The sequence below is a fragment of the Phyllostomus discolor genome, chromosome X, assembly GCF_004126475.2.
Source record: "Phyllostomus discolor isolate MPI-MPIP mPhyDis1 chromosome X, mPhyDis1.pri.v3, whole genome shotgun sequence".
Lineage (NCBI taxonomy): Eukaryota > Metazoa > Chordata > Mammalia > Chiroptera > Phyllostomidae > Phyllostomus > Phyllostomus discolor.
The window spans coordinates 92,851,471-92,870,670 of NC_050198.1; the positions used below are offsets into that span (position 1 = coordinate 92,851,471).

The 19,200-nt window shown below is 38.2% G+C and overlaps 1 protein-coding gene across 1 annotated transcript in view; it reads left to right on the forward strand.

Moving 5' to 3' along the window:
• Positions 1-10,699: 10,699 nt before the first annotated feature.
• The window catches only part of ABCB7 (ATP binding cassette subfamily B member 7), a 98,326-nt gene continuing 89,825 nt past the window's right edge, over positions 10,700-19,200 (forward strand). Inside the window, exon 1 of the mRNA XM_028522321.2 lies at positions 10,700-10,899. Within this exon, the coding sequence (XP_028378122.1) occupies positions 10,732-10,899 (168 nt within the window). The 5' untranslated portion in view covers positions 10,700-10,731. The remainder of the gene's footprint in view (positions 10,900-19,200) is intronic.

The following is a 19,200-nucleotide window of genomic DNA, read 5'->3' on the forward strand; positions in this document are numbered from 1 at the left end:
CTATGAAAAAAATATATTAATTGAACATTAGCTAATGTTCTGAAAAATATTGATTCACTTTCTTTCAAAAATAAATAGCTGTATCACCTTTCAGACATATACCTTACCTTGGTTCTCGGGATTCCAATCATCTAAAAAGGTCCATTTGTATATCTTTTCAAATGTGTATCTTACAGTCTACACCATTTACTCCTCTGCTTTCAATTTTTCCATTTTATATTCTAATTTTTAAAAACATTTTATTTATTTACTGCCGCGGTCCAGCCGCAGCTAGGTCCAGGGTTTCCTGAAAGGTGGGTAAGGCGTCGGCAATGGGAGACAGATGACAACACGCCTCAGAGGACAGTGATGCTCTGTTCCGTTTATTGCAAGTACAAGCAGGTTTTTATACTTTCATTTTTAGCAGTGATTGACATTTGCAATTAGGTAAAGCAGAAAAAATTAATATAAAGGTAACCAGGAAAAATACAAAAATTCCCATAGATTCAGTTATATTAAACAAAGATTATTTTAACCAGGAGAGCCATAAATCAGACAATTAGAAATAGCTGTATGTACACAGTTTGAATGTCTTATTGTTTATTAAAATTCTCAGAATTTGTCATGGGGCAAAAGGATACGCTAAATTGAATAGAGGTTATAGGAAATTTATTATAAGGCCTTTGTAATGTCTAACTTACCTATTTACCTTTTCTGTCTAAAATATTTCTCTATGTACCATGGACTTTAACTCCCTGGTAACTGTTTCTATGTGCTTAATTTATAATAGTTAACCAGCTTTTCTTATTTCTTTGCCTGTCTAATTCTACTTGATATATATTCCTATTCAAGGTAAAGGCGGGGCTGTTACCCCAACAACTTTTAGACATTCAGGGGCTATTTCATTAGAGGGGATTTTATTCTCTGGTCAAGAAATTATTTTATACAACTTCATTGGAATTATGCAAATCAATAAACCTGAGAGACAGATATCTAACAATCCCACCACCTTTTAATCTCCAAAACAAACATATAAGGAGAGATAAACAGGAAATTCAGCTACAATAAGCTCTTTTTATTTCTTAGTTAATAAACACCAGGGAGGTCTGCTTCGAGCTAGCCTTTCCATGAAATTTAGACTATTATAAAACACTTGAACTTCATCCTAATTGACCATTGTAATGTCACCCTCATTATATGCTCCTGTATAAGGCAATGGGAGATCTGGAACCCTCTGGAGACCATTAGCTCCTTTTGGGGGATACCATAATTTGCCAATAATCTAATATGCTACCCAGGGGTATCCCTGGGCTGTGGGTAAGGGTCTATATAGTTTTTTCTTGTTTTCTAGAAAGATCTTTGTATCTATGGGTAAGGAACAGGTGTGGGAAAGTCCGCCAATAATTCAACCTATTGTAACTGATTTATGAATTCTTATATGGGAACAATCAGGGATAATTTCTTACTCAGGTTTATAAACACTTTATTTTTTTAATTTTTTTAAAATATATTTTATTGATTATACTATTACAGTTGTCCCATTTCCCCCCTTCTCTCCCCTCCACCCTGTACCCCCCTCCCACCCACATTTCCCCCTTTAGTTCATGTCCATGTGTCATACTTATGAGTTCTTTAGTTTCTACATTTCCTGTACTATTCTTGCCCTCCCCCTATCTATTTTCAACCTACATTCTATGCTACTTATTCTCTATACCTTTTCCCCCTCTCTCCTCCTCCCACCCCCCTGCTGCTAACCCTCCATGTGTCCTCCACTTCTGTGGTTCTGTTCCTGTTCTAATTGTTTACTTAGTTTCTTTTGGTTTTGCTTTAGGTGTGGTTGTTAATATTTGTGAGTTTGTTGTCCTTTTACTATACATGTCTTTTCTTTATCTTCTTTTCTTAGATAAGTCCCTTTAGCATTTCATAAAATAAGGGCTTGGTGATGATGAACTCCTTTAACTTGACCTTATCTGAGAAGCACTTTATCTGCCCTTCCATTCTAAATGAGAGCTTTGCTGGATAGAGCAATCTGGGATGTAGGTCCTTGTCTTTCATGACTTGGAATATTTCTTTCCAGCCCCTTCTTGCCTGTATGGTCTCTTTGGAGAAATCAGCTGACAGTCTGATGGGAACTCCTACAAAGGAGTTCCCTTTGTAGGTTACTGTCCCCTTACCTCTTGCTGCTTCTAGGATTCTCTCCTTCGTTTTTACCTTGGCTAATGTAATTATGATGTGCCTTGGTGTGTTTCTTCTTGGGTCCAACTTCTTTGGGGCTCTCTGAGCTTCTTGGATTTCTTGGAAGACTGTTCCCTTTGCCAGTTTGGGGAAGTTCTCCTTTATTATTTGTTCAAATACGTGCTCAATCTGTTGCTTTTCCCCTTCCGATTCTGGTACCCCTATAATTCGGAATTTGGAACGTTTAAAGGTGTCTTGGATGCTCTTAATCTTTTCCTCAATTTTTTGAATTCTTATTTCATCATGCTTTCCTGCTTGGTTGATTCTATCTTCCTTCTGGTCCACTGTATTGTTTTGAGACTCATATTCCTTCCTTTCACTATTGGCTCTCCTCCGTGTGTCTTCCTGCATCTGTTTTATGGTAATCTGCATTCTTTCATCTAAATTTCGTCCAAAATCAACCAGTTCCGTGAGCTTTCTGATCACCAGTGTTTTGAACTGCGCATCTGATAGATTGGCTAATTCTTGGTCGCTCAAAAGGATGAGTCCTGGGGGACTGATCTGCTCTGTTGAAAACGTATTTTTTTTTCCCCTATCTCTCCTTTTTTTTTTTTTTTTCGGTCTGGTTGCTCTTGTTACAGTGGGGGGCGGAGCCTTAGGTGCTCACCGGGGCTGGGCACCCCAGTCGCTAGATTGTGACGTTATATGTGGGGGCGGGGCGGGAGCGGGAGCGGGGCGGGGAGAAAACAATGGCGGTAGTTCCGTTCTCCTGGACTCAGACCCTTGTCTGGGCTTCCGGGCTGCAAGTTCTGCCCTGGTCCACAATCACTACCCCTCTGGGTCTGCCAGCCGCAGCTTGCGTACTCAGGGATCACTGCTGCGTTCTTGCTCGCCGGATGGCTTTTGCGCCGAGTTCGCGCCAAACCTTCCCCCCACCTCCGCGCGCCGCCGACTGGAGCCAGCCCCACGCCCGCCCGGCTCGTCTTCTCCTACCAGTTCAGATGAACGCGTCTACTTCAACTTCTTGGCTGCCCAACTTCCATTCAGATAAATCCTCTGCCAGATCTGGGTGTTATTCTGACTGTAAATTATTGTTGTAAATTATTGTTGTTCTAATCTTGGTTGTGCGAGGAGGTACGGTGCGTCCACCTATTCCTCCATCTTGCCGGAAGTCCTAAACACTTTATTTAAAACAATCTGGGCATGATTCAATAGTCTAGGGAGAACTAGTTGTCCCTTCAGAATTTCCCTCAAAATCAATCATTGACTCTTTTCGAGCCTCTTTCTTCTCATGTTCTGTTCTTATGGGAATCAGGGTACAAAGTAAGACCATGATTAATATTAGCAAGGAAATTATTAAAATCAATCCCCAGAAAAATTACCCCCCCCCTTTGTATGCCACGCTCTCTTCCAGGAAGATGGATTCCTTGAATGCCCTCTTTCCATGTTCAGACCTTGTCAAAAAACATGGTTGGAAGAGGGCGTGGCAATTTACTTTTAGAAAGAGGGGAAGGGAGGGAGAAAGAGAGGGAAAGATCAATGTGTGGTTGCCTGGTGCGTGCCCCCTACTGGGGACTGGCCCGCAACCCAGGCATGGGCCCTCATTGGGAATGAAACTGGCGACCTTTCTGTTCAAAGGCCGGCACTCAATCCACTGAGCCACAGCAGCCAGGGAACATTTTAATTTTTAAAAAAGACTTATCTATTTATTTTTAGAGATGGAAGGGAGGGAGAAAGAGAGAGAGAGAAACATGAATGTGCCGTTGCTGGGGGCCGTGGCCTGCAACCCAGGCATGTGCCCTGACTGGGAATCGAACCTGCGACACTTTGGTTCGCAGCCCGCGTTCAATCCACTGAGCTACGCCAGCCAGGGCTCATTTCAATTTTTTAAATTACAATTGGCATTCAGTATTCTTTTGTATTAGTTTCAGGTGTACAGCATACTGGTTAGACAATCATATACTTTACAAAGTACTCCCCCGCCCCACCAGTATTTCTGATACCCACCTTGTACACACATAGTTATAACAATATTATTGACTATATTCCTTGTGCTATATTTTACATGCCCATAATTATTTTGTAAGTGATAATTTGACTTCTTAATCCCCTCACCTTTTTCATCCAGTCCTCCAACCCCTTCCCTTCTGGCAACTACCAATCCACTCTCTGTATCTATGAGTGTCTCAAATTTTTTTGTTTATTTCATTTTTTAGATTCCACATATGAGTAAAATCATAGGTATTTGTCTCTCTCTGACAGGCTTATTTCACTGATCAAATACCCTCTTTGTTTATACATGCTGTCGCAAATGGTAAGATTTCATTTTTGATTGCCAAATGATATTCCATCGTATATATACACCCCTGATTTTTTAATCCACTCATTTATTCATGGGTACTTGGGTTGCTTCCATGTCTTGGCTATTGTAAATAATGCTGCAATGAACATAGGGGTGCATATAATCTTTCAAATTGGTGTTTTGGGTTTCTTTAGATCTACTCCCAGAAGTGGGATCACTGGGTCATAGAGCGGTTCCATTTTTAATTTTTTGAGGACACTCCATGCTGTTTTCCACAGTGGCTGCACCAGTCTGCATTCCCACCAACAGTGTACTAGGGTTCCTTTTTCTCCACATCCTCACCAGTACTTGTTGTTTATTTAGTGACAATAACCATTCTGACAGATGTGAGGTGATATCTCACTGTGGTTTTAATTTGCATTTCTCTGATGATTAGTGATGTTAAGCATCTTTTTGAATGTCTATTGGCCATCTGTTTGTTCTTTTGGTATTGAGTAGTATGGGTTCTTTATAAATTTTGTATATTAACCCCATTATCAACAGATGTACCATTGGTGAATATCTTCTCCCATTCTGTAGGCTGTATCTTTATTTTGTTTATATATTTTTTTTGCTATGCAAAATATTTTAGTTTGATGTAGTCCCATTTGTTAATTTTTTTCCTGTTTTCCTTGGCCAAGAAAATATATCAGAAAAATTGTTTTGAAACAGGAAATATCCAAGATTTTACTGCTTATATTTTCTTTTCTAGGAGTTTTATTGTTTTGAATTTTACATTTAGGTTTTTAATGCATTTTTAGTTTATTATTGTGTATGGTGTAAAAACATGGCCTATCTTTCTTCTCTTTTTTTGCATGTGTCTGTCCAATTTTCCCAGTACTTTTTACTGAGTAGACTGCATTTACTGCATTGTATGCTCATAGCTCCTTTGTCAAATATTAATTGACCATGTTGGAGTTGGTTTATTTCTGGGCTCTCTAATCTCTTCCATGGATCTATATGTTTTTATGCCAGTACCATGCTGTTTTGATTACTATGGCCTTGTGGAACACTTTGATGTTAGGTACTTCCAAATTTGTTCTTCTTTGTCAAGATCACGGTGGCTATTCCAGGTCTTTTGCAGTTCCATATAAAATTTGGATTATTGGTTCTACTTCTGTGAAATACATCATTGGTATTTTAATAGCAGTTGCATTGAATCTATGGATAGCTTTGGGTAGCACAGACATTTTAAAAGAATTCAAAGTAAACAAAATAGTAAAATGGATGTCCATATACCTGTCACTCAGCTTCAATAACCATGAAACTTTTGCCACTCTTGTTGTATCTATATCTTCCTGATTCCCTGCACCACCCATAGCTTGTTTATTTTTATAGGTATTTTAAGGTATAGTTTAAATATATCAAAATACACTAATATAACTATACAGTTTTGGTAAATGGCTACACCTAGCAATGTTTTCTATACCATTTCCCAGTTTGCCATTGCCACAGACAATTGTTTTAATGTTTTCACCATGGATTAGTTTTACCTAATTTAAAACAATATAAAATGGAATTATACAATATGTATACTTTTGTTTCCATTTTTTTTTTCATTTGGCAAAATACTTGCATTATATTGTTGCAAGTGTCAGTAACACATCCCCTTCTATAGCTAAGTGGTATTTTATTGTGTAAATACACAACAGTTTATTTATGCATTCTCCTGTTGGGGGACATTTGACATATTTCCAGTTTGGGGCTATTATGAATGAAGCTTCTATAAACAGTCTTTTAAAGTGTTTAGTGGACAGGCATTTTTGTTTCTCCAGGGCAAATAACTAGGAGTGGAATTGTTGGATTCAAGGTAGGTGCATTTACAACTATGAGAAACTTCTGAAGCTTATCCTAAAGTTGAACTATTTTGTATTCCCATCAGAAATATACAAGAGTTCTGGTGGCTCCCATAGTGTTTCCAATCTGTAGTATTTTTAGTTTAAAAACATTTGTCCATTCCAGTGGATGTGCTCTGGTATCTCACTGTGGTTTTTATTTGCTTTTATCTGAAGACTAGTGATGTTGAGCACTTTTTCATGATTATTTGGCTTTTATAAAGCATCTGTTAAGTTTCTCTCCCATTTATAATTGTTTCTTTTTTGTCCATATATTATTTAGTTTTAGGAGTTTTTATATATCCTGGATACAAGTCCTATGTCAGACATATGTTTTGCATAGTCATTTTCCTAATGGTTCACTGGATTTTTAAAATTTTATTTTCAATTATATATTTTATTTCTAAAATTTTTATTATTTATCAAAGCAGCTTGAATATGTCTTATAATTTCTAGCACATTATTTACATTTGGATTCTCTTATTTCTTTAAACATTATAAACATTATTCATACTTTATGTCTGATAATTCCAAAATGTGAAGTCTTTATGGGTCTGATTCTGCTACCAATATATTCTGCTCTCATTCATGTTGCCACATGTCCTTAAATGTTTTGTAATTTTTCTCTGTGAGTTTATACTTGTTGGAAATTGTGTTCATTCTTTGAGTCATGAGATGAAAATGAGTTTCTGTAGAGAAATGTGTTTACTACTGCACGGCAAAATTCTTGACTTTAAGTTTTTTAATTCATTAAGTGGTGTAAATGTAAGTGTAGTTACTGGCTTTTGCTTAATAAGTAACTTAGGGAAGATTTTTTTCTCTTTTACTCTTCTCCAACATTTGAAATAGGCAATTTTCCCAGTCAAGTGAGTGAGGAGGAAGACAAGTTTACTTCTAAATCGATGTTCTTTGAAGCTATAGCCAGTGGTATATCAATTTTACAATGGGTCTTCTTTTCCATTTGAGACAAGCACTTGGCTCTTTCCCTTCTCTACCCAAATCTCACCAGAGTGTAAAAACTGAAGTCCAGTTTAACTGGGGACAGCATATCCTTCATTGTGAAAGCTAGTCAGTGTTTGACTCCCCTCTCTCAGTTTTTAACGTCATTTTAAAATTTTTATTATTCTTTCTTAATTTCTTTTGACTCATTGATGCATCTATCCAATATTTTTAGTTTTCAGTAGGAGAGTTGGTCAGGAACATGGAGTGGATTCTTTAGATGAAGTATACCAGAAAAGCTTCTCTATGCAGGTGATATCTGAAGTATTAAAACGTCTCCAGTAGAGAGACTTTTCTCAAGTAGAGGAGAAAGCAAGTGCAAAGGCACTGAGGTAGGAATAAATTCTGGCATTTTCTAGGAACAGAAAAGATCACTGGCCTTCCTGAAGTACTCAACTATTTCTTCCACGTTTCAGTTGTAATTCACTGAAAAGATCATTGTACACGGAGTCATAAAACCTAGGTTTCGTTCTTCATCCCATTAGTTCTGTGACCTCTGTCAGGTCACAACCTGTCTCTACCTTTTTCCTCATAAATATGGGAATATTAGAAAATACGATCTAATCTCCAAGGTTGATGAGAATATTAAATAAGGCGTGAAAAAGCACATTGTAAATTACAAAATGTTATATTCATACATAGTATAACAATTGTGTAAATAAAGTGCATGTGATCTGCATGTGCACCAGCTATCTGTAGAGGCATTTATTGTGTGCTCCTCTGTCTCTTTATTTCGGACACTTATGTGGCAGGTTGCTGCAGGCCAAGTTGGCCTGTCTGTTGCTGATGTTCTCCAGCACAACTGTCACTATGCTTCACATTCTATTTCTGGGTGCACTGGAAACTTTTTTTGGCTTATTTAGCTTATGTTTACCCACTTTAGTTCATCATAGAATAACTTCTTTTGTGTTCCAATGTTGTTCACATTTCTGAATCAGAGGACTTGGTTTACAATGAGCACTACTTCAGTAAAAGTGTGTTCACTCCATTAAAAGACCTCACAACTGCTGTTCCATGCCAATAATGCCTATAGGCAATTCTAACGAAACTTCTCAAGAATCCTGAGACATCATGTGAAAGGTCAGGTGTTTCAGAATTCTGAGGTGTTGCCTGACTAAAAACTTTATGATTCTATATGGCCTCTGGAGACTTTCAATGAAATCTTACGTTTGAATGCAGGCAACATTTTTAGGGTAAAGAACTGTGGAAGAGCAGCCAGAATACCAAGCAGGGTTCTAGTTCTCACTCTATTACCATGTGTCCCTGTTCTTGTTTATCTACTAGAAATGAGAAATGCCACCCCCCAAAAAAATCTTGTTATTAAGATCCAGCAAGATAACATGCATGAGAGTTTCTGAACATATAAAAATTTGAGATTTCATTTTGTTACATCGTATCTGACAATTTCTCACAAAATACAGGGCCCTGCAGAAGTAAGGCCTGCTTGAGTGTGGGTGGAAGGGTAATAATATGGGCATAATAATTTATACTTTTAATTTGAACATTTCACCTAAAATGTCATATGGTGTGCTTGAGTGTATTACTGTTATGTTACACAGTTACATGCTTATGATTTTGTAATAACAGATTTTGAAATAAAAAGGGGCATTATTTGTGCCAGACACTGTATATGTTATACAGGTTCTTACATTTTTAGAAAGTTAGAGCAGTACTGGACAATGCCTTACCTGAGCAGAAAGATCCAGTGGCAACATTCAGCCCTAACAGAAATCACTGGAAGAATCTAGGGTTTCTCCAGTGAAGAGTGCTGCTCTCTAACAGAACAGGTGCTGAATACACTGATGATACAGGCATTAATAAAAGAGGCTACTACTGATCTATGAACAAGACAATAACAAGCCAGAAACATCCAATTAGTCAGTAAGCTCTTTCAAGTCCAGATCCATAATACCTTAGAAATTGATCTACTGCCATTGTTACTGCCTGGTTAAGGCATTTATTTTATGACTTAATTTAATGCCATGACTCCAGTCTGAACCCTCTCCAGCTCCTCCACCTTTCCACTTAAACAAGAGTGGTTTATTTAGTGTACATACAAATTTGATCATGTTACTCTCCAGATAAAAGCCCTTCACTGGCTATAGGGTCAATCATTAACTTCTTAGAGGCCTTTTTACCATCAGGCTTCTGTTCACCCAGGCTAATCTACTACTCTGCCAAACCCTCCTTATACTCTGCCATACATTCTTTAAACTCCTGAACCTGGAAAAGTTTTCTTATGCCTTTTTGTTATTTGGCATGTCATTTCACTTACATGGAGTTCCCTTTTGTTGGAATATTTATTTTTATTTAAATAACTCTACTCAAACGCCCTCTTACCTGAAAACCTGAAGTATAATATGAATCTTGAAACAAAGTAAAGCTAACTGCCTGGGCCAAGCATATTCTTTGTCTTCATCAGATTTACCATTAGTCCAGGGTGATTCTACATAAGGAATTCATAATTATTTGCTTGTCTTGTGTGACAGGTTTGAGAACACAGCAATGAATATAAAATTGCAATTGCATTACCATATCCAGGGTTTCATGTAACATTTACACTTGGAAATGCAGTTTCCTAGATAACTGTAAACATATTTAAACATCATTTTGCTTGATGACAGTAGTGACAAAAGAATATAAACCTGTCTTTAAACCTGAATTTCACATACATTTACACTTTACTATCCCTCAGTCAATCTAGCTATTTTTAAATAATTAAGGACTCTGCAGAAAACAAAGGGAGGAGCTTGAGAGGCAATGCTAATTTGCAAAGCTGTGCGGGTGTAACACTGTCCCAAAAGCAACAGACGAAAGGAAAACTGCTCCAAGGTTTACACAATCAGCCAAATAAAATTGCTTACTATACGAGAGGCAGTGAATCCCTCGGATGAAGCCTCCTCCCTGGGGAAATTAATATTTGTAGTTTGATCTACCCTAAGCGTTTGTGCATAGGAGAGTGAAGATAAGAATATGCAGAGAAAATACAGAGTGGAGTGTGGCACTGAGTTGGAGGAGGTAAGAGAAGAGTGAAATGACAGACAAGGTTGCCAGATTTAGCAAACTCAGTATTTCAGGCACACTTGTACTAAAAAAACGATACATTGTTTATCTGAAACTCAAGTATAACTGTGCCTCCTGTATTTTACCTGGCAAATCTAGCAAAGGAGAAAAAAGGCAGTATTAACTCTGACGTTCCCGGTGGTGTAAGAAAAACACTCAAAGGCCCGCCCTTGCAGAAAAAAAAGCGATAGCGCTGAAGAACCTAAATCCTAAGAGAAAGTCTTGGGCTCTTGGAAAACGGGAGGGGGCGGGGGGAGGGGAGAAAGGATTAAGGCAGCCGAGTTCAGTCCTCCAGCGTCCCACAATTCTCTGCTCTCGGTTCCTCTTTCCTCGCTCAAGATGGCGCTGCTCGCGATACATTCCTGGCGCTGGGCTGCCGCGGCGGCTGCTTTCGAAAAGCGTCTGCGCCTCTCGATTCTGATCCGGCCTCTAGTGTCCGTGCGCGGTTCAAGTTCGCAGTGGGGGTCACGTCAACCCGGCATCCCAGAAACCGCTCGGACCTCCCAGGTGAGATGCCATTCACATGGAGTAATAGGGTGAAGGACGAGGGGACCTGTGGGGAAAATGTAGCCCTCAAAACCTCGGGTGAGAGAAAGAGTCACGAAAAAGGTTGTCAGGGCTAACTCAGAGCAGCACTAATTGAAGGATATTAGGGTTATTAATGTGAGAAAGGGGTGAAAAATCCGTTGCGGGTACAGCATATGGGAATGGGACAGGAGGTTCCAAACAGAGGTCACCTGGAATGCCGGTGACTCCCGCCGAATTTACGCTGTATTATTTTAGTTTAAGATACCCGTAGACACCATTCTCATACTGCTTACCTTTGTAAATGCAAGGTAAACTGGACTACTTTACAAAGTTAGTGATGGAATTTGGAACCAATTTGCCGGTGGTTCAGGTTTTACTCAGTCGGAAGTAGCATTTGGAGAGCACTGTAAAGGGGACGGCAAGCTAGGTATAAACAAGCGGCAAGTTGAGTTGGCACCAGTTATCCCCCTTGCTGAGAGGGCTTCTTGATAAGCCCAAACCGTAATTATCTTTCTGTCCAAAACATAGACAGTCCTAAGTTGACACGTAAACGCGATGGTCCTTTGATCTGAAAACAGTGTTCTGTGTACACCGGTCGCTTTGGAAGCGGTAAAGCTACTTATCTTTAACTAATGAATGTAGTTATGGTTATAGTGCCTCTTAATATTTGTGTCCCTTATCTCTCAAGAACAGGTTTTTATTATTTAAGCTTGCTCTACCTCAGCTATCTTTTTATTATATATTAACAAAACATTTAATTGCCACCACTTGTTCATGAGTATTACTAACGTATTGCCAGCTTTGTATGAGAAACAAACTCTTAAAATTTTGATTCTTCATTAACAAATATTTAATGTTTACTGTGTACAAAGCGCTATGCTAGGTAGTGGGGCACCAAGAGAAACAGATACGGCCCTGGCTGGTGTGCTCAGTGGATTGAGTCCCGATCGCTGGTTGATTCCCAGTCAGGGCACATGTCTGGGTGCCGGGCCAGGTCCCCAGTAGGGGGCGTGCGAGAGGCAACCACACATTGGTGTTTCTCTTCCTCTTTCTCCCTTCTCTCCCCTCTCTAAAAATAAATAAAATCTTTAAAAAAAGAGAGAAACATACGTTAATACCTTCGAGATTGGTCAGTTTAGTTAAGGAGATTGGATCTATGCATTACAAGACTAACTGAAAAAACAAGGTAGTAGGTTAAATATAAAATGAACAGTGTAATCAACAAGGGCTGTAGACATCCAGACGAAATAGTAATAATTAAGGACCATATTAGAGAGTGAATCTCATGCTGGTGATAGGATTGGGGAGAACATTCCAAGCACGGAGAATAGGGAATGATGCTAGGCAAGTGGGATGAATTTGCTCATTCAGTAATTAATAAACACCTTTAATTATTGGTAGCAGTGAACACAACAAAATATAGGCCCTGGGCTTAAAGAGTTTAAAATCTAGTAGGGGAGGTGCACTCCCCCTCTTGGGAGCATGCCCACGCCTTCTTCCCTCTCTTCATCCCTCTCATGCATGCATCTCCTAAACTCTAAGGGTCCCTATGAGACTTGCAATCAGGGGAACAGTGGGCAGTGGCAGCTCTTCCTAGGCTAATCCCATGACCCTGTCCCCAAGGTCCCCCTTTCTCTGACTTCTCATTTAGCCAAAGTAGACCAGCCTAGGTTTATTTGTTTCCTAGAACTTTCTAGAGAACCAAAGCAACCCCGCCTAAGCCTCTGTCCTGTTGCTTCTTCTATTCTAATCCCTTCCACATTTCACTGTCTTCAGCTTTAAAAAACGTACTCTCAAAATAAAAAAAAAAATCTAGTAGGGGAAATAGAGAAAGTAAACGGGCAATTACAATAGTGCAATGATGAGGATGGTACAAAGTACTAGAAGACATACATGGGGATCATTAAATCTAATCTTAAGGTGGGGAAAATTGCCTTCAGTGACTGATAGTAAACAAAGGCCTAAAACATTAGAAGTTATTAACTAACTTCTAATCAATAACAAGTGCAAAGGCCCAAAAGTAAGAGAGAACATGGACCTTTTGTAGAATTGCATACAGTTTATACTAGTGAGGAGTTCAGGATAGGAAGTGGCAGATTAGGCTAGAGAAGCAAATCCAGATCATTTTATTAGGGTTTTAAAAACACTTTATGGTTGAAAGATTGTAACACATGATCTGGGAACCATTCTTGTTCTGTATTCCTCTAATAAGCCAAATGAGGTTAAGATAAAATTTGTAGGACTTTGTCAGGCTGCAAGAATGAGGGGAAAAAAAGTCATTAGGCTTTTCAGAGAGGGTGATGGCAGTAAAAAGTTAGCTTTCTCTCTTTTCATGAACACTATCTCCACAACTTCCCCTACTCTCTTCTCTACACCCTACCATTTCTGTTGATTACCATTTCTATAATGTGAAAAACAAGGGAAAGATGTTTCCTTTGTTTTCTACTTCTTAGAGGTATGCAACTCTTGCCATCTTTAGAAAAATGTGAATTTAACATGGAGATACAGGAATAATTATAAGGCTTTGAAGTAGAGCCTGATATAATGTGAGGCAAGTTCAAATTAGTGACTTGTGATTAAGACTACAAAGCAAGTGTTGAATGCATACTTTTAGGACAATCATTAATATATACCAAAATATTTTAGAGCTGAAAGAATCCTTAGTACAGTGGTAAGAAGTGATTTTAGTGGGTTGGATCAGCACTTTTTTAAGGATGAAATTCAGTAGAATAAGGGAGTATCAGTGCTTTATACATGTTAAGGGAAGTATTGTTTTATGTACTTTTGTTTTCTGTATTTATACATACACACATGTGTGTGATTACTGGGATGCATTGTAGTTGTGTTTTTTGCACAAGATTATGTCCTAGAGCATGTGTGCAGTGTAGAAGTAATTAGCTTTATGCGGCTGTTTAAACTAAAATTAAATTAAATTAAAAGCTTAATTCCATGGTTGCATTAACTACATTCCAAGAGCTGAATAGCCACATAGATACGGAGCATTTCCATCATTGCAGAAAGTTTTATTGAACAGTGCTGCTATAAGAGAGAATGTTATATTCAGCATTTCTTATTTTGCAGATGAGGAAACTAAGTCCTAGATAATTTACAGCCTTTAAGGCCATTCATTCATTTATTGTCTTCTGTGTGTCACGTATTTATAGAAGGTGAAATAAGACTCTGGCAGACACTAGACACAAAATAAACATACGTTTTAAAGATTTTATTTATTTATTTTTAGACAGAGAGGAAGGGAAGGAGAAAGAGGGAGAGAAATATCAGTGTGTGGTTGCCTCTCATGTGCCCCCACTGGGGACTTGTCCCACAACCCAGGCAGGTGCCCTGAGTAGGTATGGAACCAGTGACCCTTTGACTGAGCCACACCAGCCAGGGCACAAAATAAATATTTCTTGAATTGTAAAGATACTGGTCTAATAATACTAGAGCACTAGTAATAGAGGGAAACACCTTAAAAAAGTTTTTCTTAAAATTGAAAGATTTTGTATAAGATTTAAATTGTAATGATTTATTGTACAGTTGCCTCTCTGCTACTTTAGTTAATATTAAAAGGACTTACGACTTTTGAATGATAGAATTTTGGGTTCATTTCATTAATGCTTAAATATTAGAAACTGAGGCATTATATAATTAATCTGTAGCACTTTATCTAAATTTAAAGTGTCCTTGACTCTTGATCCTGGTATTGATCATATACTTTACTTTTTAAAATTAAATTTATTGGGGTGACATTGCTTAATAAAATTATATAAGTTTCAAGTGTACAGTTCTATAATTCATCATGTATATACGAGGTGTGTCCCGAATGTATCCAGCCATGTGGGTTGAAAAATAGTCATTTATTGAAGAAGATATGATACAAAGAACTTTGTACATAGGACAATGATGCCCCAGTCCCCTTCAAAGTAGACACCTTGGGACCTCACACAGTTCTCCCAATTGCCATCAGCTGCCTCATTGTATTTTCTTGGATCTCATTGATGGTCTGAAATCTCTTCCCTTTCAAAGGTGATTTTAATTTTGGGAAAAGCCAGAAGTCGCAGGGCGCCAAATCTGGACTGTAGGGCGGCTGAGTCACCTGGGTGATTTGATGTTTCACCAAAAAACTCTGCATGAGAAGTGATGCGTGAGCGGGCGCATTGTCGTGACGAAGCTGCCAATCACCAGCTGCCCATAGCTGTGGCCTTCTGAACCATCCGAATAGTTTCCACGGAGAATGTTCGAGCTTAATGCAAAATTTGATGCAGATTTGTTGCTCTACTTGCTCAGTCATTTTGAATGTGATGGCCAGACAGTACACATGCTCACTCAATGGTGTCTATTGCCCCCACTGACTAGTACAGTGAAGTTGTCCTTGTTTACACATGCGCATTCCAGTCCACTCTCCTTGGCTGCAAGGTTACATTGATGTCATGCAAACTGTTCTCGTTATATTAACAATGGGGGAACTTCTTCCATGCAGACCTCATGTAGCATTGTGTGTTTACCACCCAAAGTCAAATCTCCTTCCATCACCATATAGTTGACCCCTTTTACCCTTTACTGTCTCTCCTTACTCTCCTCCTTTCCTTCTGGTAATCACCATACTGTTGTCTAGTCTGTGAGTATTTGTTGTTTGTCTTGTTTATTCATTTTTTGCTTTTAATTTCATATAGCATGTGAGTGTAATCATATGGTTCTTGACTTTTTCTGACTTAATGTGCTTAGTGTGATATTCTCAGGCTCCATCCATGTTGTTGCAAATGGCAGTATTTCATCTTACGGCTGAGTAGTATTCCCATTATATGTATGTACCACATTTGCTTTTTATAACAAATTTATTTAGATTAATTCACATATACAGTTTACCCATTTAAAATGCACAATTCAGTGGATTTTAGTCTATTCAATGATATATTCCACTGTCACCATAGTCAGTTTACTTTTTTATTACCTCATAAAGAAACCTGTTACCATTTTGGCTTTCACCTCCCATTCCTTTCCCCCACCCACCCTAAGCAAATACTAATCTATGTTCAATCTGTATAGATTTGTCCATTCTGGACATTTCATATACATGGAATTAAAACCGGCTTTTTTCACTTAGCACTATTTTAAAGGATCATTCATGTTGGGCATGTATGAAGTATTTTATAGTTTTTCATTGTATAATATTCCATGATATGGATATACAAGATTTCATGCATCGCTCAGTTGATGGACATTTGGGTTGTTTCCATCTTTTGCCTGTTATAAATAATGCAGCAATAAACATTCATGTACAAGTCTTGTATGGACGTAAGTTTTCATTTCTCTTGGGTATATACTTAGGAATAGAATTGCTGGGTCATATGGTAACTCTATGTTTAATTATTTAATGAACTGCCAGACTCATTTTCAAAGTTACTACATCATTTTTCATTACCATAAGAAATGTATGAGGGTTCCAATTTTTCCACATCCTTGCTAGTTGTTCCCTGACTCTATTTAGTCGAGGCATCTGAGTGGATGTGAAGTGTTATCTCATTGTGGTTTTCATTTGTATTTACCTGATGACTCAAGATGTTTATCATCTATCCTTGTGCTTATGGGCCATTCATATTATCTATTCAGGTTGTCTGCCCATTTTTAAATTGGATGACTGGTCTTTTATTATTGAAGTGTGAGAGTTAGTGATATATTCCAGATGCAAGTCCCTTATCAGATATGTGGTTTACAAATATTTTCTCTAATTCTGTGGGTTATTTTTTTATTCTCTTGATAGTGTCCTTTGAAGCAGAAAAGTTTTTTATTTTGAAGAAGTCAAATTAATTATTTTCTTTTATTGGTCAGACTTTTGATGTTATAGCTAAGAATTCATTGTCAAATATGAGGTTGTGAATATTTACCCATATGTTTTCTTCTAAGGATTTTATAATTTAATTCTACTGAGATATAGAAACACTTCTCTTGTGTAGTTGTAGTTCCTTTTCTCTGCTTTGTTTTCTTTATATTACAATTAGAAACATTACAGTCCTAATAGTACATTATCATAAATATAACTTTATATAATGTTATGACTTTTAAAGAAGCTGAGAGAAGGAAAAGTAAATATTTATGGCTTTTGTTATATTAATCTTCATATTTATCATTTCTAGTTCTCTACATTTGTTCTCTTGTTGAGTTACCATCTGGAGTAATTTTTTTTAAAGATTTTATTTATTTGTTTTGAGAGAGGGAGGGGGGGGGGGGGGGGAGAGAGAGAGAGAGAGAGAGAGAGAGAGAGAGAGAGAAACATCAATGTGCGGTTGCTGGGGGTCATGGCCTGCAACCCAGGCATGTACCCTGACTGGGAATCGAACCTGTGACACTTTGGTTTGCAGCCCACGCTCAATCCACTGAGCTACGCCAGCCAGGGCTGGAGTCATTTCTTTATCTCAGAATAGCTGTGTTCCCACTCATCATCTTTGTGATGTTATTGGGACATATATTGCATCTCTATAAGTTATAAGCTCAGGAATACATTATGTATATATCATTTTGTTGATGTAAGAATATCCAAGCCTGTAGAGAGAACTTTGATAAAAATTTATTTAAGCCAGACTGGTGGCAGTTGCTGGGAAGCAAGATCTCACATGCTCCTGAGAAGGAGAATTTTGCGGTTTCTTTTATACTTTTGGAATTAAGGAGGGAACATAAGGAAGTTTACCTGAAAGTGCAAGAAAGCAAGGGGAGATTGGATTACAGAATAGTTAACAAGATTATGTATTCTCAGGGCGGTAACCTTTCTGAGGCACTTAAAAAACTTGATTACTCTAGCATTTCATAGGTGTGTTTATCTAAATGTACAGAAATAATGGACAGGGTTTGCTTAAGGCAAAAATATACCTTTTAGTAAAGAAATTGTATGTCTGGCATGACTAGCCCCTAAGACCTAACTGCCTGGTTAGGAATTTATAATCATATTATCCTGTGAGGTTAGTTTCCATAGAACCTCTTTTTTTTTTTTTTGTCCACAGTTGTTAGCTGATGTCAACATAATCAATGTCCAAAGCTGTAGAGAAATTTTATAAATTTATTTGAGCTAAACTGACAATTGCCAGGAAGCAAAATCTCAACAGATTGAGAAAATGCTTCAGAGGATGGCAGTTTTTCAGCTTACTTTATACATGAGAATCAAAGAAGGAGATGGAAGGGAGATTACATGGAATTCATTGGTAGAAGATTAGGGAAGTGGGAGAAAGCCAAGTGAGTAAACCTCTGTGATTGGATAAAGAGTAAAATGGAGAGACACTTTTACATTGGTAGGTATAGGATAGATAATAATTAATATTTGTAGCACACAGAGTTGGTATATGGGGAACAGATAACAGTGTGGGGGTCTGGTGGGGTGGGTGTACCCTGAGGGGTTTGGAAAAGGAGAGTACTCTGGCATTCCAAAAGTATGTTATCTTAGATGCAGAAATACAATAAAAGGAAGCTACAGGCCCAGGACATGACTATCTGCCATGACTCCCTTTTAATTAGGAAGTTTTATGTTTAGATCATTCTGTGTGATTACTTTTGGTCTTTGAGTTTGTAAGGCCTGCCACACAGGCCTTCTCTGGGCTCCTCAGGTTTGGTATGTGGCCACTTTTTCATTCACAGTGATTTCCTCATTGGGTGAACATCATGGAGTGTGCTCACGGAAGCCTAGAAGATACAGCATACTACACACCTAGGTTATACAGTGTAGCCTATTGCTTGGTAGAGGAAGAATAATTTTTCCTCTATCCTTTTGGGTTCCTGGCTGAGACATCCCTGTACTAAAGGACAGATTAACAGGAGAAAAAAAAGTTGTTTTTTTTTAAGCCTTTTTTTTTTTAAAGATTTTATTTATTTTTAGAGAGGGAAGGGAGGGAGGGGGGGAGAGAGAGAGAGAGGGGGAGAGAGATAGAGAGAGAGAGAGAGAGGGAGGGAGAGAGGGAGGGAGAGAGAGAGAAACATCAATGTGCAGTTGGTGGGGGTTATGGCCTGCAACCCAGGAATGTACCCTGGCTGGGAATCGAACCTGGGACACTTTGGTTCCCAGCCTGCACTCAATCCACTGAGCTACGCCAGCCAGGGCTTAGAAAAAAAAAGTTTAATAACATATTTACCCCCTCTTGAACTTTTTGCAATAGATTGAGAAGGCTAGGTGTTAGATCTTCTTTGAGTGAGAAGTAAAATTTGCCTGTGAAGCCATCTATCTGGTCCAGGACTTTTGTTTGCTGGAAGTTTTTTGATTACTGCTTAAATTTCATTTGTTGTTATTGGTCTATTCAG